Below are 17,960 nucleotides of genomic sequence, written 5' to 3'. Positions count from 1 at the left end.
GATCAGTGGCACCAGAAGTGCTGTGCTGTCATTCAGCAAGACCTGGACAGGCAAGAGAACAGCAACCTGAGGGTCAACAAGGGCAAATGTCCTACATCCAGGGAGGAATAACCACACACATCATACAGGTTAGATATACGTACAGGTTAGGGGATGACCTGCTGGAAAGGAGCACTGCACAGAAGGACCTGGGTGTCCTGGTGGACAGCAGGTTGGCCAAGAAGGCCAAGGGGACCCTGGGGTGCATTACAAAGAGCACTGGTCAAGGGAAGTGATCTTCCCCCTCTACTCTGCCCTGGTGAAGCCACATTTAGAATACTGTGTCCACTTCTGGACTCCCCAGTTTAAAAAAGACAAATCTGCAGAGAGTCCAGCAGAAGGCCACAGAAATCATCAGGGGCCTGAAGCATCTCTCCCTTATGAGGAAAGGGTGAGAGACCGAGCAGTGCTCTGTCTGGAGATAAGGCTAAGAGAGGATCTTATCAACACTGACATGGAAAGGGCAGGTGTCAGGAAGATGAGGCCAGGCTCTTCTGGTGGTGCCCAGTGACAGAACAAGGGGAACAAGGCACAAACTGGAACACAGGAAGTTCTGCCTGAACATGAGAAAGAAATTCTTTACTTTGATGGTAAGAGAGCACTGGAACAGGCTGACCTGAGAGGTGGCACAGTGTCCTTCCCTGGAGATAACCAAAACCTGCGTGGACATTTTCCTGCAACGTGCTGTAGGGAGCCTGCTTTAGTTTGACTGGGGGATCTCCAGAGGTCCCTTCCAACCCCCGTGAGTCTGTAGAAGAGCTACCTCCACATTTTATTAACAATTCTCACGTATTAAATGGAGACTTTAGAGACCAACACATGGGATGTCTGCTGCTTTCTCTGAAGGAACTGTATTTCTGCATCACTTCTACTCCTCCTGACTTAAAACACTGAGGAATTTAAGTCCAGCTCCCACAGCAGCACCATGACTGGCACAAAACTGCTGACAAAATAAATTCAATTGGAAAAATCAGAAAAGGTTATTCATTATTTTATGCATATATATGACTGTATATTTTTTATATATTTTACATATATTTATCATTACAAAGTTTCAAGAAGTTGCTTGAAACCATGGTTCATTAAGACATCACTTTTCAACCTTACTGTTCAGCTGGTTGTCAGGAACTTAGTGAGTTACACACTTAAATTTGTAAGCAAGTTCCGAATTACTTGCCTTCTGCAGCACTAATATTTAACAGTTTTTGTTGCTCTGTGACACATCTTGGTTTCTATTACATGAGTGTTACTTACATTAAGAAGAAAAAATGAATTTCCACCATAATCAATACAAGTTTATTACCGTACAACACATGGATTCTGAGATCAGTGTTATTTGATCACTAGAGAAACAGCATCCTGTCCTGCACCACATTTGCACACCAGATGTGGAAAGACAACATATATGAATGGGAAGAGGTGGAAAGGCTCATTTTTTCATTGCTAGTGCTGCATGTTGTTCCATTGTTACCTCTTAATAAAGAATCATCATTTGAGGTTTAGAATTGTGAATGGTAATTTTAATTCCTTACTAAAATATTTAAACATAAATATGGAATGTGAATCATATCTTTGTGCAGGACAGTCACTGAGTTACTGGATTATAAGTTTTGTTTCTTGTGCAGAGTGACACACAGGAGGTGGTAAGGAACTGAAATCTCTCTAAAGGCTTCTTCTCATTGGTATTTCTTTAAAAAAAAAAAAAAAAAAACAAGGAAAAATGTATTTGTACTCCAAACACAGAGTCAACATGTTACTGACAAACTGGAAGCACAAGCAGAACTGAAAGGCACAGACTTTGTACTGACAGTGCTGTAGTTCACTGCCATTCCTGGCAGTGCAGCATGCAATTGCTTTAACATGCGTTCAGTTACGTACAGATAAAAAACAAAATATTTATAATGGACAACAAATAAAAATAGAGCTTGCATTATAAAGATTTTATAAAGCATGCAAAATATATACAGTGCAATTAATGTTTCATGCAAACCTGGATGAGGTTACAATTTTACATTCGAACACATGCTTGAGTACACAACTGTATGCCACTGCTCTCAGGAAAAAAAAGAAAAAACAACCCACAGATCTAAATGAAGTTACTTTTTCATTGTAGTGAAATTCTCTCTAGGGCCAGTGGACATTCAGCAGAGCACCTATGTGTCCTACATAATTATATATTTAATAATGCAGTGTTCTTATCACACACAACCATACTCATACCACACGGTTTTATTATCCTCAGAAACAAGAAGCAGGGACTCTGCCTCGCTGGTGTTCACACAGCTGGTAGGAACAAGTTCACTACTCAGTGCTGGCTGTGGGTCCCTATGAGCAGATTTCTGATTGGTAAAAGGCTGTTCCTGATTTTTTGGTACAAACTCTGACAGGTTTGCCTGATCAGCTTTTGATGCAGACCTTGAAGGCAATCCACTTATATTACTAACTAATTCAGTGTTAAGCGATAAAAATGGCTGCACCACAGTAAAAGATCCTGTGTTCTCTCTACCAGATAGACTGACTTTATCATTAAACATATTTGTGCTTAAGAAAGTTTTCTCACAAAAATTTGACCTTTCCATCCTTGAAGTCTTAGGCACATCAGAGTTGCATCCTAAATTACGTGCTTTACCTGTATTAGTTGCATTGCTTTGCGGAACACAATCTACTCTGTAAGCCACACAGTGAAAAAAATGAGAGGATAACTGGTGTGCTGAGTACTCACTAGATGTTGCTGGAGCACTTCTGTCAGCGGTGGATGTTGCTGGATCACTAGAAACAGGCTGCCTAACGTCCTTAGACAAAAAGTCATGAATGCTTGTCCTTCGAGTAGTTCCTTCTGCTGTAGAAATCACACTGCTCGCACGAGGTAAGGTAGCGTAAGGATTGCAATCCCTTGATTGTCGCTGTGATGCAGATGTTTGCATCTTTTCTTTCACTGATTTGGCCTTCCCTTGAGTGCCCGATGTAAATTTTATTGGGGAGCTAGTGAAATAGGCATCTTCTGTTCTACGAAGGCTGGGCCTTACGAGTTGTTCTGGTTTAATGGATCGTCCATCTGAGAAATCAACTGGATTTTTTACGCTCAGTGACCTCACAATTCCACAACCAGCAGATGCCTTTCTTAGCTTTTCCTTCCCTGTCAGCTCAGATGACTCTGATAAACTTCTCATTACTTCATCTAAAAGATTCTCTTCACTCCCAGATTTCATCTGTCAAAAACATCAAAGATATTGTAAATGCAGAATTTGTAATTTTTACTTTTTCTTAATTGATCTTGGAGGACACAGAACAATTCTGAAAGTGTTTTCAAATATAAAATCTTAGAACTGAAAGTGCTATTGTACACATGAGTTTTCTGCACAGTTACTTACAAGCAAGTTAAAAACGAGGCATCATGGCAATCACAGCTACTTGGAATTAGCACCCATAGCACCAAACAGTGCAAAAGCCAAAAGCTGGGAACTTCAAGCTCATCTTCTCATCCACTTGCTGTTTGCACCTGACATCACTACTTTGCTAAGCAATTTCACATGATCTATCATCTTAACTTACACTGCTAATATGGAGCTAAAAGCTTACCACCTCCACATACTCAAATAACGAAGACAAGAATCTCAGAAAACAATACAGAGCATACAGAACTTTGGTGGCTGAATTTGGATGAGTTTCAAATAGACTTAAAGACTTCAGCATTTTTTGAAACAGTAAAGGAAATAATTTGGAACAAATCTTTAAGATGAAAGCATTAAGGAAAGGCTCTCAAGAAGGCCAAAGGGAGAACTTCTGAGGACCCTTGCAGCCTGAGTTATTCTGTGATTCTATGAAACGGATTCCCTGATCCCTGAGCAGCAGTGGATTAGACTTGATGACTCAGGTGGTCTCTTAGTTCTATTTCCAGAACATTCTCTAACGTTTTAAACAAATGAAAAACAAACAACAAACCTAGCAACCACTACAAACAAACAAATATTGCCAGAGAGATCACAGGTGTAACATCATTGTTAAGTAGCTACCAAAAAATCCAGGGATTTATTCCAAATTCAAGTCACAGACTACTCCAATTCAGACGTGAATCTGTACGTTTCCATTATAACTGTGTAACTAAAATAGATGTAGGTTGGTCCTTACCCTTGATAGGCCCTAGCCAGAGTAACTGCCTTGCCTTACAGTCTAGAAGACTCCTAGGCTTCAGACAGATCTATGTGAGCGATGAAGGAATTAGAACAGCAGCAGGGACAAGAGTGATTCTGTGTTTCTAACAAACTGGCACTGATTTTAAATAACATCCTCTGCATCTTACTCCTAGATTTCAGTGAGCTCCAAGGCCGGGTGTTTTGCCCAGTGGTGTTAAGTTAGTAAGTAAACATGAAACCACCAAGATTCTCTCCTTAGGGACTGAAGTAAAGTATCTCCTTTGCTGTTGATGCAAGACAATAGCTCCCACTGAAGACAAGAGATGAACTGGAAGATAAACAGCAAGTTTTCTTTGTGCTTATGGTCTTCCAGCTAAATTCTGATGAGTGTACCACACATCAGTGCACCAGATAATTGTGTGCAGTAGAGTTTGACTTTTTTTTTATCTGCCTCCTAGAGTCAAGCAAAATACAGCAAGTACAGTATATCAGGATACAGCCCACACTACAAAACATAGGCATAACCAGAGTTTCCACAAAGTTCTAAAGCAATTCTATTGTGGTAAATATTCTACTAACTCTGTCAATTGGAGTAAATTATATGGTGTAATACATAGTTAAAATATGTTTTGAACTAACCTCACTTGAGGTACTTTTGTTGCTTTCTTCTAAGAACTGCTGCAGGGTAACAACCTCACTTCCAGGAGAATCAGTTTTGATCCATCTTCCACCACGATCCAGTGTCTCAGGTGTTCTTTGCTGAAGCACAGGACTGGACCTTGTATGACCTTTCAAATACTGAATAGGGCTGCTGCTGCTGCTTGACCAAGCATCGTGTTCATGTAGCATGCTGAATTCTCCGCTGCTGTGACTCTGAGGTCTGCTTTGATTGTTAACCACACCTGCTTTTGGGGTAAACAGTATTAAATATTCCATCACAAAATATACAAAAGCTGTTAAAACACTGTAACCTTACTCAAACTTGAACACTTTCACATTCGGTTCTCAGTAATTCCACTCAGAATACTGAAAAACATAGTTTCCTGCATTGCTCAAATCAAATACAGAACAATCTCACTCCCCTGACTTACCTCTCATGGCTTTCTAAATGGGGCACAATAGCTTGTGAATTAAAAACCACCCTTCACTTATGATCTGCACCTCTATCTACATAATGCTGTTTTCTCAGAGACTAAAGATAGGCCTCTGTTCTTGCCTATAAAGCACACATTTTAATTTACTACCAGTGAGTTCTACGTTATACAGAATATCAGAAATGGAATGGAAAAAGGTATTTTCTCCAACGTAGTTCAGAAACAACAGTTTTGGAATGCTACTTCTCCAGGATGGTGGTACATATGCCAAGTTTGCCTGCTTTGTGTTGCACACTATATAGCATCACAGCAGCACTGAGCAGACAGTTGGATGCTACATGAAAAATAGCAAAGTAACTCAAATATCTGTTAAATAATATATGATTTTAATATAATTTGGGGAGAATATTTATTTTGCAAGATCATTAAATGGGTAAGATTTGGTTTAAAATAGTCTGAAACCTACATATTAGTATCACCACTTAAAAATCTATTAAAAATATAAGTTCTATTAATACTTGAATCCTTTCCTGATTTGGGGAACAAAGGCTGATGTATGAACATACCTACAGAAAAGCATGCTGCGTTGCTGGTTTTGTTTTAGCTTTGTTTTCAATTCAAGCAAAAATTCCTACAGAGAAAATAATGGCAATGAAGCACGTATGTAAATTCGCCTACAGCATACCTTTGACTTCATGGAGTGAAGCATTGTTATTGCTATTACTAGTGGATGTTCTGCCACTATCAAGGCTGGCTGGTCTGGAAGCTAATTGGAAAATGAGGAGATAGCATGATGAACAAAATTTTAGCAGATGACAGGGCACCTTTACATTCTGATCACAGAATGCTCTGAGGCAGGAATCATGCACTTCACAGGCTTAGCATGCCCACTGTTAACAAATTGGTTTCTTACAGATCAGAAAGCGAAGGGATTTCCGGGCAGTCCAAGAGGACGCTTTAGAAAAGGGCACTACAGGAATAGTAAGGGACAAGGGAGAGGAAGAGAGAAACAGAGTGCATGTTTAGAAGTGGAACTGAGCGTGAGTGGGAAAGCAGGACTGTAAGATGAAAGGAGTGGCATGCAGGAAGTTGCTCGTGATTAGGTCACTTACAACAGATCTGACAGGGAACCTTGCACATTGCTGAAATGCCACGAACAGGAGGAGCAAGAGCATCTGCACAGTTAATGTCCTGTACTCCTATCCAATACAAGGGAAATGCACTGTTATTTTGTTAGCTTCCAACAAGTTCACACTAATTTTAAGTACTTTCAGAAGAGTTACAATCTCCCCTTCTAAATAATTTCTCACAGCTCTCAATTCATACCTTTGCTTGAAGAAACCTATAATGATTCTTTATCAGGTATGTACACAGCACATTTACATCTCACTATACAAGAAATATTGGCAAATCTGGCCAGATTTGGATTTGGTTTTTTTTTGTTTGTCGGTTTTTTTGTTCATTTGTGATTTTTCCTGTTCGGTTGGTTGTTGTTCTGTGGTTTTTTTACTTAGGATTGAGATTATAACAGCTGCTTTTATTTTGCAAAACTCCAAATACAATTTTTAAAGGCAAAAAATTTTGATCCTGTTCAGATGCACTTCATACTTTCTAATAGAGATAGAGAATATTTTATCTGGTAGTGTTTGAAGAAAAGGATAATCAGAAGAAACAATACTGATGCTATGCATTCAAGAGGTATGCAAATCACAGAAAGCATGCTCACTTGTAACCGTGCCATTCACTGTTTTGGGGGTGGGGTTTTGTGGTTTTTTTTTTCCCAAACATTGTTAACACTCACATAATACATCCATAAGCAATTCAATTAAAATTTACATCTTACCATGAACTCTTGATCCTGTACTAGAATCATCACTAATACCTTGTGGACTTACATCTTCAAACGACATAGCATCTAAACACAGAGACAAAAGAAGATGTGAAATGAAGTGAAGATCATAGATGCACTTATCTGTAACGTACAGTAATCATTTTCAAATCAATCCACTTTAACTTATGTAACATTCTGTATGCACAATCCTGACATTTTCTAGTTATAGTTATTAAAGCTATTCACCTCCTCATCACCATAACTCAATTACTCAGGTTGCTTTTTGCTGAAAAAAAAATATATAAATACAAAAAAATATATACATGAAATTGCTGTCACACACAGACACATCATGGTGCAAAGAGCTTCTACCTATACCTTTATTATTTAGCAACTGCTTGGATCTGAAGCCTGCAGAAGAGTTGACAGTTGCAAAGTTGATAGCTGTAGTAGAGAAGGCCATAGCTCCCAATTCTTTCCTCCTTTTACCCGCAGATATATCATCAGGACCCTCCAGATGCTCAGAACTACCTGTCCACTGTCCTCCTGCTAGGACCATGGACTGCACCAGGTCATTCATGGCTGGGATGCAAATGAAAGCAAATGATCAGCATGGTCAATGTATTTGCTTTTGTTCTCATTTTATACTGCAAAACGTTTGACAGTTCTCTAAGCATTAAAGTGCATTGAATACCAGAAGGTACAAACACGAGATCATCCATGTTATGACATGCAATCAGCTCAACGAATGAGAAGTATTGAAAGTCAAGAGACTTCTCTGAACTCTGTATGGCTCTTAAATCTGATTTTATTAGCTATAATCGCCATGCTTATGCTGCAATGATGTGTAATATATATGTTAGAAGCTTTGATATGCTGCTTGCAATGATAAAATGGAATGAATAATAAACGGGCAAGGTGCTGACACAATATAATGCCAACAGTGACACGGGATCCTCGTACAGTGCAGGATACTGCAGGCAAACTGTACTTCACATAGTAAAAGGATCTGAAAACGATGACTTCTGATGACATTCACCTTTACTTGGCAAAGACAGAGAAACTTCTCCACTCCTCATGAAAAAGGAAAATAAATCAATACAAAATTTTGGCAACAACAAGTGATGAATACTTGAAGAGTGACAGACCACCATACAACCTTGCACTACTTTTTCTATACTCACTTTAAACAAAAAATTGCAGCGATTTCTTAATAAAAGGCTTATGAAACGTGTAATTTAGAACTACTTATGCTTACACAGTGCACTGTAAATTTATATACACATGCAGACATGTGTATATAGACAAATGTGTATACAAGTATATGTAATTGCGATGCACTGAATATATATATATGCGTGTGCATGTCAATGTGTTGTGTGCACATGTGGACATATATAAGGTATTCAGTGCTCAGGTTGAAAAAAAGGAAAGAGAAAAGGCTCCAGCTCCTTGTATAGTAGCAGGACTTGCACACTGCAAAATAGGAGGAAAAATACAGCGCAGTCCAGGGAGAGGTTAGTGAAAAATTAGTAATGGAAGCCAGTGTAGCCATTTAAAGAAGCTGAACTGTCATAAAGTCTTACACATGGAGCGACGATAGAAGGCCTTCATTTTGTCTTTTTCCTTCGGTCTGTTCCTCAAAAAGGGCAGTCTTTTCAGTGCAACCACTTTTATGTCATAGCATGAGGAAAAACGGAAACAGGGAAATGAAAGAAAAAAAAGGGAGAAGAACAGATGGAAGTTAAATGCTGAAACTAAGGACAGAAATGAATGTCTGAGTTTAAGCTATGCTATGCTACAAACATCACTCTCATGCTTCTGTGTGATAATGAAATATGAAAGCTACACCAAATTATGGAAACTGCACTATGAAAACCTTAATATATGCAGAAATGCACCAAAAACAATGGTGAAGAATGTATCACAGTCTGAAAGCTCTAACTGCCACCTCCTGGAAAACTACATGGAACGTCTTTGGAGATGGCTATAAAAATTGATAATAATACTTTTTCTTTTAAATGTGAAAAACACATTTATTAAACGTAAACAAAAACGTGAAGCACAAAGCTTTAAATGGGAGTAATTAAGTACAGTGCCTACTTTGACACATGTTCTGATCATTATCTTTTGAAAACAATAACTTCTGTAACTTTTGCCCAATGTCTACAGAACAAAACAATCTTTACTAATATTTCTTGCTCACCAATAATTTTGACTACGTTCTAGAAATATTAGCGGACCTTATATTCAAGCAGCTACATTTATATGTGGAGTGATGTTAATACTTTACTGAATTGTCTGTAAATTAAGATGAATCTGTAGTTAGAAAAATTAAATCAATATTTACTGGCTGGAACAGTAAATACTGAATCTTTTGGCCGGAAAAACCCCAAAGATTCAAAAAATAAATAAAACAGCAGAAGAAAATACAGATGTGAGCATTGCTGTGGTATTTCAGGATAACATACTAAATACCAGGAAACAGAGTTAAAATTACAAATAGTATTTAAAGATGGGGAGGAGGAAAATGACTTATCCTTAGATTCAGCTATTGTCCATTAGTAACTGATTGCTATTCACTAATTACTTCACCTTGAAGCAGCAGATAAATGCATCAGCTGACTGCGAAGCATACAGGAGCCACATGCAAACAACTAGATACAAAGATCCAGAAAGAAACATCATGGCATCACTGAACGTTCTTGCTTATGCAGATGTGAAAGCAGTGCAGAACATTCTGTCAACCCAAGATCTGCTTATTTTACCTCTCTAGAGAGGCTTTTTGAGGTGCATGCTTTGTCATTCACCTTGTTTTTCTGCTAAGCCAGTAGCTTGTTATACATCCATTCTATTCTATATGTACACATATACATATTTCATATGTATTTTACATGTACATATATACATACACACTTACAAGTGCATGAGAACTAGCCTGAAACAGAAATAAATCTCTTTCTGTTGTATTATTTTGTGTTTGCACTTAGAGCAGTATGTCTACAGTGCTCTGCTGTCTTCAAACAGCACCCAGCAGCCCAAGTCACAGACCAGAGCAATTCTAACCTGGGTGGTATGTACTTACAGGGTAAAAAGACTGGGGTATAAAGACTGTTTCTAACAAAAGGGAACAAATGTAAACTGAAGAAGCTACAGGGGACACTATGCAGTTAAGATCTGTTTATAATCCTTTCTACAGAATGCTTTAGATTATTTTACTTGCTGCTTCCTGCAATTGGTATCTTCTGTGAAGTCCTTTGCATATAAGTTCCTTGGAGCCTGCTTGTTTTGCCTGAAAGAAATGTCCTGCAAAAATTCTGGAACAGCAGAGCTACAGCAAAAGCAAATAGAAAAGTTCAGATGAGTCAGCTTTAGCTCTTTGCATATTTATTCCAAAAAACTCCAAAAAATTGGTGATGGTAGGAGGAATATCTTATTAATCCTCTCTATATACACTATAACTCTAGTTATAAGCATTCCATTTGCTTTCTCTTTTGAGATTCTGTGAACACAATCTTACTTCCTGAGTTGAAAATGAACACTGTAGAATTCTCCCACTCAAACTCAAAACCTTCCAGTTTGCCATCCCACATTTGCCAAAAACACCATGGAGAGTTCTGTATGGACAATGTTACAGTCCCCAAGTTTTGTTCATGCATGCAGGAAGACCTTTGGGCAGACATCTTTAGTCAGCACGGGTTCACCAGGGGGAGGTCATGTTTGACCAACCTGGTGGCCTTCTATGATGTTGTCTCTGGCTGGGTGGATGGGGGGAGAGCAGTGGATGTAGTCTACCTGGATTTCAGCAAGGCTTTTGGTACTGTCCCCCACGACATCCTTATAACAAAGCTGAGCAAGTGTGGGATAGATGAGTGGACAGTGAGGTGGGTTGAGAGCTGGCTGACTGGTAGAGCGCAGAGGGTCGTCGCTGGCGGTGCAGAGTCTGGCTGGAGGCCTGTAAGCAGCGGTGTTCCTCAGGGGTCGGTGCTGGGTCCGGTCTTGTTCAACATCTTCATCAGTGACCTTGATGAGGGGATGGTGGCCACCCTCAGCAAGTTTGCTGATGATACGAAGTTGGGAGGATTGGCTGACACGCCTGAAGGCCGTGCTGCCATTCATCGAGACCTGGACAGGCTGAGAGCTGGGCAGAAAAGACTGAGAGGGGACCTGATCCAGGTCTATAAGCATCTAAGGTGTGGGGGGCAGAATGGCGAGGCCGGACTCTTTTCAGTGGTGAGTGGAGACAGGACAAGGGGAAACGGCCGGAAACTGCAGCATAGGAAGTTCTGCACCAATGCACGAAGGAACTTCTGTACAGTGAGGTGACGGAGCACTGGAACAGGCTGCCCAGGGAGGTGGTGGAGTCTCCTTCTCTGGAGATGTTCAAGACCTGCCTGGATGCCTACCTGTGCGACCTGCTGTAGGGAACCTGCTTTGGCAGGGGGTTGGACTCGATGATCTCCGGAGGTCCCTTCCAACCCCTACAATTCCATGATTCTGTGATCTTCAAAATGGAGCATGATTTATTCCTGGTACCTCCACGATAGTAATACATCCGCTACTGGGACTACTGTTTAAAGATGGCAGCTTAGTAATAGCCCCGATTCCGTGGATGCTGTTCCCCCCAGAGAAGAGGCTCCACACAACCACATATCAGATCTGTGCTACTCTCCAGACTCAACCACTGAGTACAGATGTGAGAAGTGAAGGCCTGTGAAATCAAACAAGGGATTCAGGCTCTCTGAGTGCAGACGAAAATCATCCCAGCTGTTGCTTTCATTTTCAATCAGTGGCAGTAGCAGAATAATTCATTTTGGAATTATTGTCTCCGTTTCTCCGGCAGGATATGGAAGCTCACAGGTCTCAAGGATCACTGGAGGACACTGTATACAAAATCCTGTGAGAGCATCCCTGATTTGTGCCAATGATGGCAATTTGGGGAAATCACCTTCTCTCACCTTCTGAAGGACACTTGGGAGGGTTTTTCATTTTCCTCCGGGATCACCTCCTTTTACAAACATAGGGGAGATCAGTGGGGCTGGGGACAGGACAAGTTCTGTTCCACAAATGGCCTTCCATTGGCGTGAAAAGCTACAACACCACGTATAGACAGAAGACAGAGATTTTTTCTCCTGTATTTTCTTTTAATGGAGGCCAATACTGCAGAGTCACTTCTTTGAGAATAGGAGGGAGATGCAAAAGTTATTTTGGTAGGCTGCAAAACGTGCACCACTACCGGTGCTTCTCACTGGCATATTCTGATCTTAGTTTTGTGCATCTCAGTAAGATTGTCAGCACTGAGCTGGCAAACAATTTATCCAAATTCTATCAAAAACGATGGATGCCATGTGTAACGGAGGAAAGACAGGATTCAGAATTAGATCAGTCCTTCCAGTTTGTGGATAAATACACTGCAATTAGAAGGAACGTGAATAAGATCCATGGATAGAAAACTAATGAGATCTGAACAATTTCAAATCTCTTTTAAGGATCAGCCACCCTAGTTTCAACCTCGGCTTCATGAGGAGTGTAGCAGCAGCATGCTAACACCACAAGGTCCCAAGTGTGAACACGAAAATGCACACAGAAGAGCCCTTCCAGAACACAGAATTACTGTGCACCCACTCTGAACCAAAGCATGCACACTTGATTCAACCACACGTGTAAACACATCCACTGTAGCTTCACTCAGTCCTGAACTCTGTAAGACTTTGAGCTTGCATTCCAAAATACGCTTTTTCAAATTTCAGATACCCGTTTTGAAGCTTTAGAAACTCTTACATTGAGAAATCTGAACTCCCCAAATTGTCAATTTAGCAACCAAAGCAATGAAGCCTACCCTCAAATTCAATATTTTACTATTTTTAAAAAATGATGTAGCCAATTGAAAACTACCATGAAATAGTGCCTGTAGAGCTTTCAACTTCAGCTAAGTTTATGTAGTAAGCTCAGAAAAAAATCTCCATGGCAGTTTCAATTATTTTGAACACAGGAAATTCATAGCTGGCATGAAAGTGGAATATCCATCTGATGTATTTTGAAACCCAAGACAAAGAACGTTTTTAAAAATTAAAAAATGATTGTTACTAACCATGTATTCTAATGTTTTTAAATGTACAGCCAAAAATGCTTTCGAGGTCTAATTATTAAATACAATCACTGCAACTTGAAAACCTGTCTGTAATGTTATCTCTGAAGAAATTGGACAGTTTGTAATTGATGCCATTAGTGGATGACAAAAGATACTGATATATCAGACGCAGAACCTGGTCGTTTATATGGTGGTCATCCTAAAACAGTGGGTGTCAAGCTCTTTCAGTGTAAGGAAATCTGAAATATTTGATCCTCCCACACTTTTGTGATGCTCCTCAGCTTCCCTCTTTAGTCTTTTAATTTTAAACCTTCAGATGAGTAACAAGTGGTTTCGTTTTGTTGCTGCTGTTTGCTTGTTAAAAAACAGTTATATCCCTATATAATGCTTCCCATTGCATATTCAAATGCCAGAAGTCTTCACCACTGATTCTGTGAGATGCTGGAGGAACATCTCCAAACAAAAGATCTATTTAGCAACTGCAGGTTAGCACAGCCACAGCTTGCAAAGCACTCACAAAGATGAGGGGAAGGATTCATGCGAGGACAAAAGCAAGAAACAAAACATGATCCTGTGATGTTATCTAACATTATACCTGAAATTCTGCTTTCCTGACCCAATAACAACATTCACTTAATCTTTCATCTCAACATCTTTCATTTAGAGCTACAGAAATGCTAAAAACTACTACCTGCCCACTAAAAAGATCTGCGTGAAATCTGTAAAAAAAAATAATTTAACTAATGAAAAAATTCAGACTCACTTCCTAAAGACTCTACGAATTATCTGTAAAAAAAAAAAAAAAAATCCTCTATAATACAGAGGTTTAAACTGACAACATCTTTATTTTTAAATGCATTAAAGAGAGGTTTCATAGTAGTAGTAGTACTCACTAGTACTCTTCTTGGTTCCCAGGACTTGTCCATCTTCAATGGAGTTTGAGCCCACTGAGGAGCTATCCTGACTGTCCTGGTGGGGCAGCTGAAGAAATCCTTCACTGGATTCTGAACGGGTAGGTGTAGGGGTTGCAGACTTCTGACGTTCTCGATTAACATCCTTCTTGGATTTCATCAGTTTCCTCATCTTCAGTGTAATCCAGTTGCCCCTTCTGTTACCAGGAACACAATACATTTATTTGCATTTGTAATGTATTACTTAGGTCTTCATACTTGTCCTATGTATGAAAGAATACAGATGTGATTCTGTTCCTCTGAAGCTTAAAGAAATCTCTCGTCTTTCAGTTGGAACAGAATGGATGTGCTGTCGTAGATATCTATTTTATACCATATGGATCACTACCTTCTGGGTGGAGATGGCTCATAAAATTTATATTGATCCATTATCTTCTCCTCCAGTTTCTCCTTCTGTCGCCTTAATTCATTTAGCTTGTCACTGTGAACAGAAATTAATGATAGCGTATGCTTGGAAAATGAGCATTTAATGAATACATAACACACAAGTAGCATGTTCCTCTGGACATCAGTTATCTGAGAGCTGACAGTTTTGTGGGAAATTCTTATCTGACACTTGTTTCTTATTAAAAAAATATCAAGACAGTGAAATGAAGAAAACAAGCAGCCTTCACTACGATAAGGACATCAGCCTTTTGTAATACACACAACCTCTGCCCCCGAAAGGTGTATGTAGGTCATACCAGGATCATTTACACAAGTTTATTTTCTCTTCTATCAAATTCACTGAACAGGCTGCAGTTTGCAAACAAGTCTGGGATCTTTGAATGAGGAATGAAGGACATTTTAATTAGACATTTTTATCACTAATAACGAAAGCAGTCGCACTCATCTTTTACAGTTAAAAACAAGTGTTCTTAGTTTTAATCAGCTACTGTCCATATTTGACTTAAGTTTTTGTTTTTTACAAGAGAAAAACATGCTACTTATGATATGTTCATTTCTGTACACAACAAAATGGGTATTTAAAAAAATGTAACTGCTCTTATCACAGTAATTTCACTGTTTTCAAAACTCACATGTACTGCCTTTGCTCTACATGGAAGAGATCCTTGCTTTCCATATTCTGCTCAAGTAATGTTCTATTCTGTAGCATTAATGTCTGAATTTGATCTAGTAGATGTTTGTTTTCCTCCTCCATATTTCCTTTAAGCTGGCTAAGCAGCTGTTAAAATAAATGGAAATTTATGTGCATACATATACGAACCTATTTTATACACAGATGAGATTATCAAGAAACAGAGGTCTACAATTATTTATTTCAACAGTCAAATCAAACAAAACTAGATCATGATACAACTGATAAGAGCTTTAAGTTTCAATTAATACAGTTTACCTAGCAGGAGCCCATTTTTTTGACTGCCTGTACAGCAGGCAAATTCATTTGCCTTCAGACCCATTTCATTATCTACAAACAAGCGTTCAGTTCTCAGGCACCTCATTTTATTTTATGAATTTATATGTAATGTTACAGCGATATTGGTCTTAAAATATAGTAATTTTTACATACCTCACATTGGTTAGTTATTTTTGTACATTTAATATCCAGCAGTTGGTACTCCTCTCGGAGTTTAGAGAAGTCAGCTTCTAATTGTGTTTGTCCCAGCTTGGAACTGTTCAGTAAAGTCTTCAAATTCTTATGATCAGTTTGCAGAACTTCATTCTCTTTCAAGAGTTGATCGTGCGTATGAGCAAGCCTGGAATTAAAAGATAACAGAACCGTACATGCAAGTTTGATATCAGGCAATGTATTTGCAACTCAAGCTGCCTCGAAACACTGAGCTTCCATGGCTTGATGCTACTCTCTCAGAATAGGTATAAAGTTCCCTTAGTAGTTCTCTCTAAATCTGATTTCCCACAGATGTGTTGTGCAGACCTTCACTGCCCACATCATTTCTACCCCTATCAGCAGCAACCTGTCATCCCGCCCCTTGAGGAACTCACGGTGGGTTGCTCTCTCTACAGTCCACATCCACACTGCACAGCACTTTGTCTGGCATTCTTGTGCTGCAAAGTGAAATTCAGTTTAGTCAGGATAAATAATATTCTTTGTGCATATCTTTTTTTTTCCCCTGTTCAGCCTTCCTATTACAGAGCAGCTTCTATAAGGCATGGATCATTTATGTTCTGGTCCATGGCATCAGGTGTTAAGAAACATGAGTGGATGCAATACTTGTTTAGACCATGCTGGTCAGCACTCAGGGCTCCACCAGCACACACACCAGACTTCTGCTTTACCTTGCATTTTCATCACGAAGTTTCTTATACTCTGCTGCCACAGTCTCATGTTCTTCATTTTGCTGCAGAATTTTCTCCTGTTCTGTTTTGAGCACTTTCTCCAATTCTTCCAGCTGTGCTTTCTGTGTAAGCAACTGATTGTACCTGCAAAGAAAAATCATATTCAACTTTCTTTTCTACAGAATAAGAAGAAAAAATGGAAATTTTCTTGAAATGGTGATTTTTCAAATTCTGAAGATCTTATACCTTTGAGTAAAGAAAATTTTATTCATACTAAGTACACAGCACTATTTGCTTAGAAAAAAGTCTTCTATTTTTAACATGCACGTCAGTATTTACCTATCTTCCAAGTCCTTATGCTCCACCTCCAGATTTTTGTGTGCAGATTTAAGACTTCCATGTTTAGCAATCAGTGACTCATACTCAGAAGCTTGGCGTTCATGTAGGTGCTCCAGTTTTTCGTGGTCTTTGAGAAGTGAATCGTACAGTGACTTCAGATCTTCCAGCTCTTTGAGCACACCTTCCTTCTCATTTTCTAAAGCAGACTGTTGAATCAACAGTTGTGCATTCTGATTCATTAGAGATGTACTTTGAGAATTAAGGGTAGAATTTTCAACCTGCAGTCATGAATATGTGAGGAGAGAAGCAAATTAATTTCACAGACTGAATCATGTTGTCTGAATCCTCCTATTAAAGGGTTTTTGAGTGTTTAACTTTGAGTGTTTAACTGCATCTGTCTGGTTACTCCATTACCTGACAACCTTTAACAAGAACACTTTTCTTCTTCTATCCTAGTAACTCAAATCTGTACACCCTTAAGAATATTTTGGATCATCAGTGATCCTCTAGTCATGTAAATCCAATCTGTGACACTACTAATATCCAAGTTCCTTTTATTTTGGTGCAACTCTTCTTAAAATAAAACTCTTTCTAGTACAGAATCTCTATTGTTTCCACAAAACCTTGCTGTATCCATGTAGACTTCACAATCAGTCTTAAAACATTACCATCCATTTAGCAGAGAGAAAGGGAAGCTATCAAACTTGAAAGGACCTAGCCAGATTCTGTTTGACTGAGAAGCTGCCAGTTACTGTTCTTTTCCCATCACAGTAAATGGCAGCAGCTGATCACCTTATGTGCATGTTGAAGCAGCTGACAGAAAGCACTCCTGTGGAAGATCATGTTTTAAAAACTCTGTCAGAACAGTATTGATGTCCATTATACATTAAAGTATTCAACATAAGACAAAAATCTTTACTTTGCCTATAAAAAATTAACCTAATCTAATCCTTAGATGTATTAAAGAATTGAGGATACCTAACATTCTTGTCACCTGAGCTGTAATATGCTCGTTTCCTCCTCTTTCTTCATCAAAAACAAAAGCAAATAAACACATTCACTAACTGACTGCAACTTCTAATACCCTCAAGGTATCTGTTAAAGTTAAAAACAAAACCAAGAAAGTCTGTTGCTGCAGTACATGCTATTACTGAGGAGCAAATCCCTTTCTGTTGGAACAGAAGCATTCTTTGCTGCAGATGACAAAGCTGAACCTTGACTGGA

The 17,960-nt window shown here is 39.0% G+C and overlaps 1 protein-coding gene across 1 annotated transcript in view; it reads right to left on the bottom strand.

The window, feature by feature from the left end:
* Window positions 1-2,237: 2,237 nt before the first annotated feature.
* The window catches only part of CCDC88A (coiled-coil domain containing 88A), a gene marked incomplete at both ends in the record, with an annotated part of 64,434 nt that continues 48,711 nt past the window's right edge, over window positions 2,238-17,960 (bottom strand). Inside the window, 12 exons of the mRNA XM_079550680.1 lie at window positions 2,238-3,248; window positions 4,812-5,077; window positions 5,952-6,032; window positions 7,110-7,181; window positions 7,476-7,679; window positions 8,684-8,767; window positions 14,082-14,296; window positions 14,488-14,580; window positions 15,179-15,324; window positions 15,670-15,856; window positions 16,398-16,541; window positions 16,737-17,014. Of these exons, the coding sequence (XP_079406806.1) occupies window positions 2,238-3,248; window positions 4,812-5,077; window positions 5,952-6,032; window positions 7,110-7,181; window positions 7,476-7,679; window positions 8,684-8,767; window positions 14,082-14,296; window positions 14,488-14,580; window positions 15,179-15,324; window positions 15,670-15,856; window positions 16,398-16,541; window positions 16,737-17,014 (2,781 nt within the window). The remainder of the gene's footprint in view (window positions 3,249-4,811; window positions 5,078-5,951; window positions 6,033-7,109; window positions 7,182-7,475; window positions 7,680-8,683; window positions 8,768-14,081; window positions 14,297-14,487; window positions 14,581-15,178; window positions 15,325-15,669; window positions 15,857-16,397; window positions 16,542-16,736; window positions 17,015-17,960) is intronic.

The sequence above is a fragment of the Tetrao urogallus genome, assembly GCF_951394365.1.
Source record: "Tetrao urogallus genome assembly, chromosome: 2".
Lineage (NCBI taxonomy): Eukaryota > Metazoa > Chordata > Aves > Galliformes > Phasianidae > Tetrao > Tetrao urogallus.
Note: the sequence above shows the minus strand (reverse complement) of the source record. Positions and strands in the feature narration are given on the sequence as shown.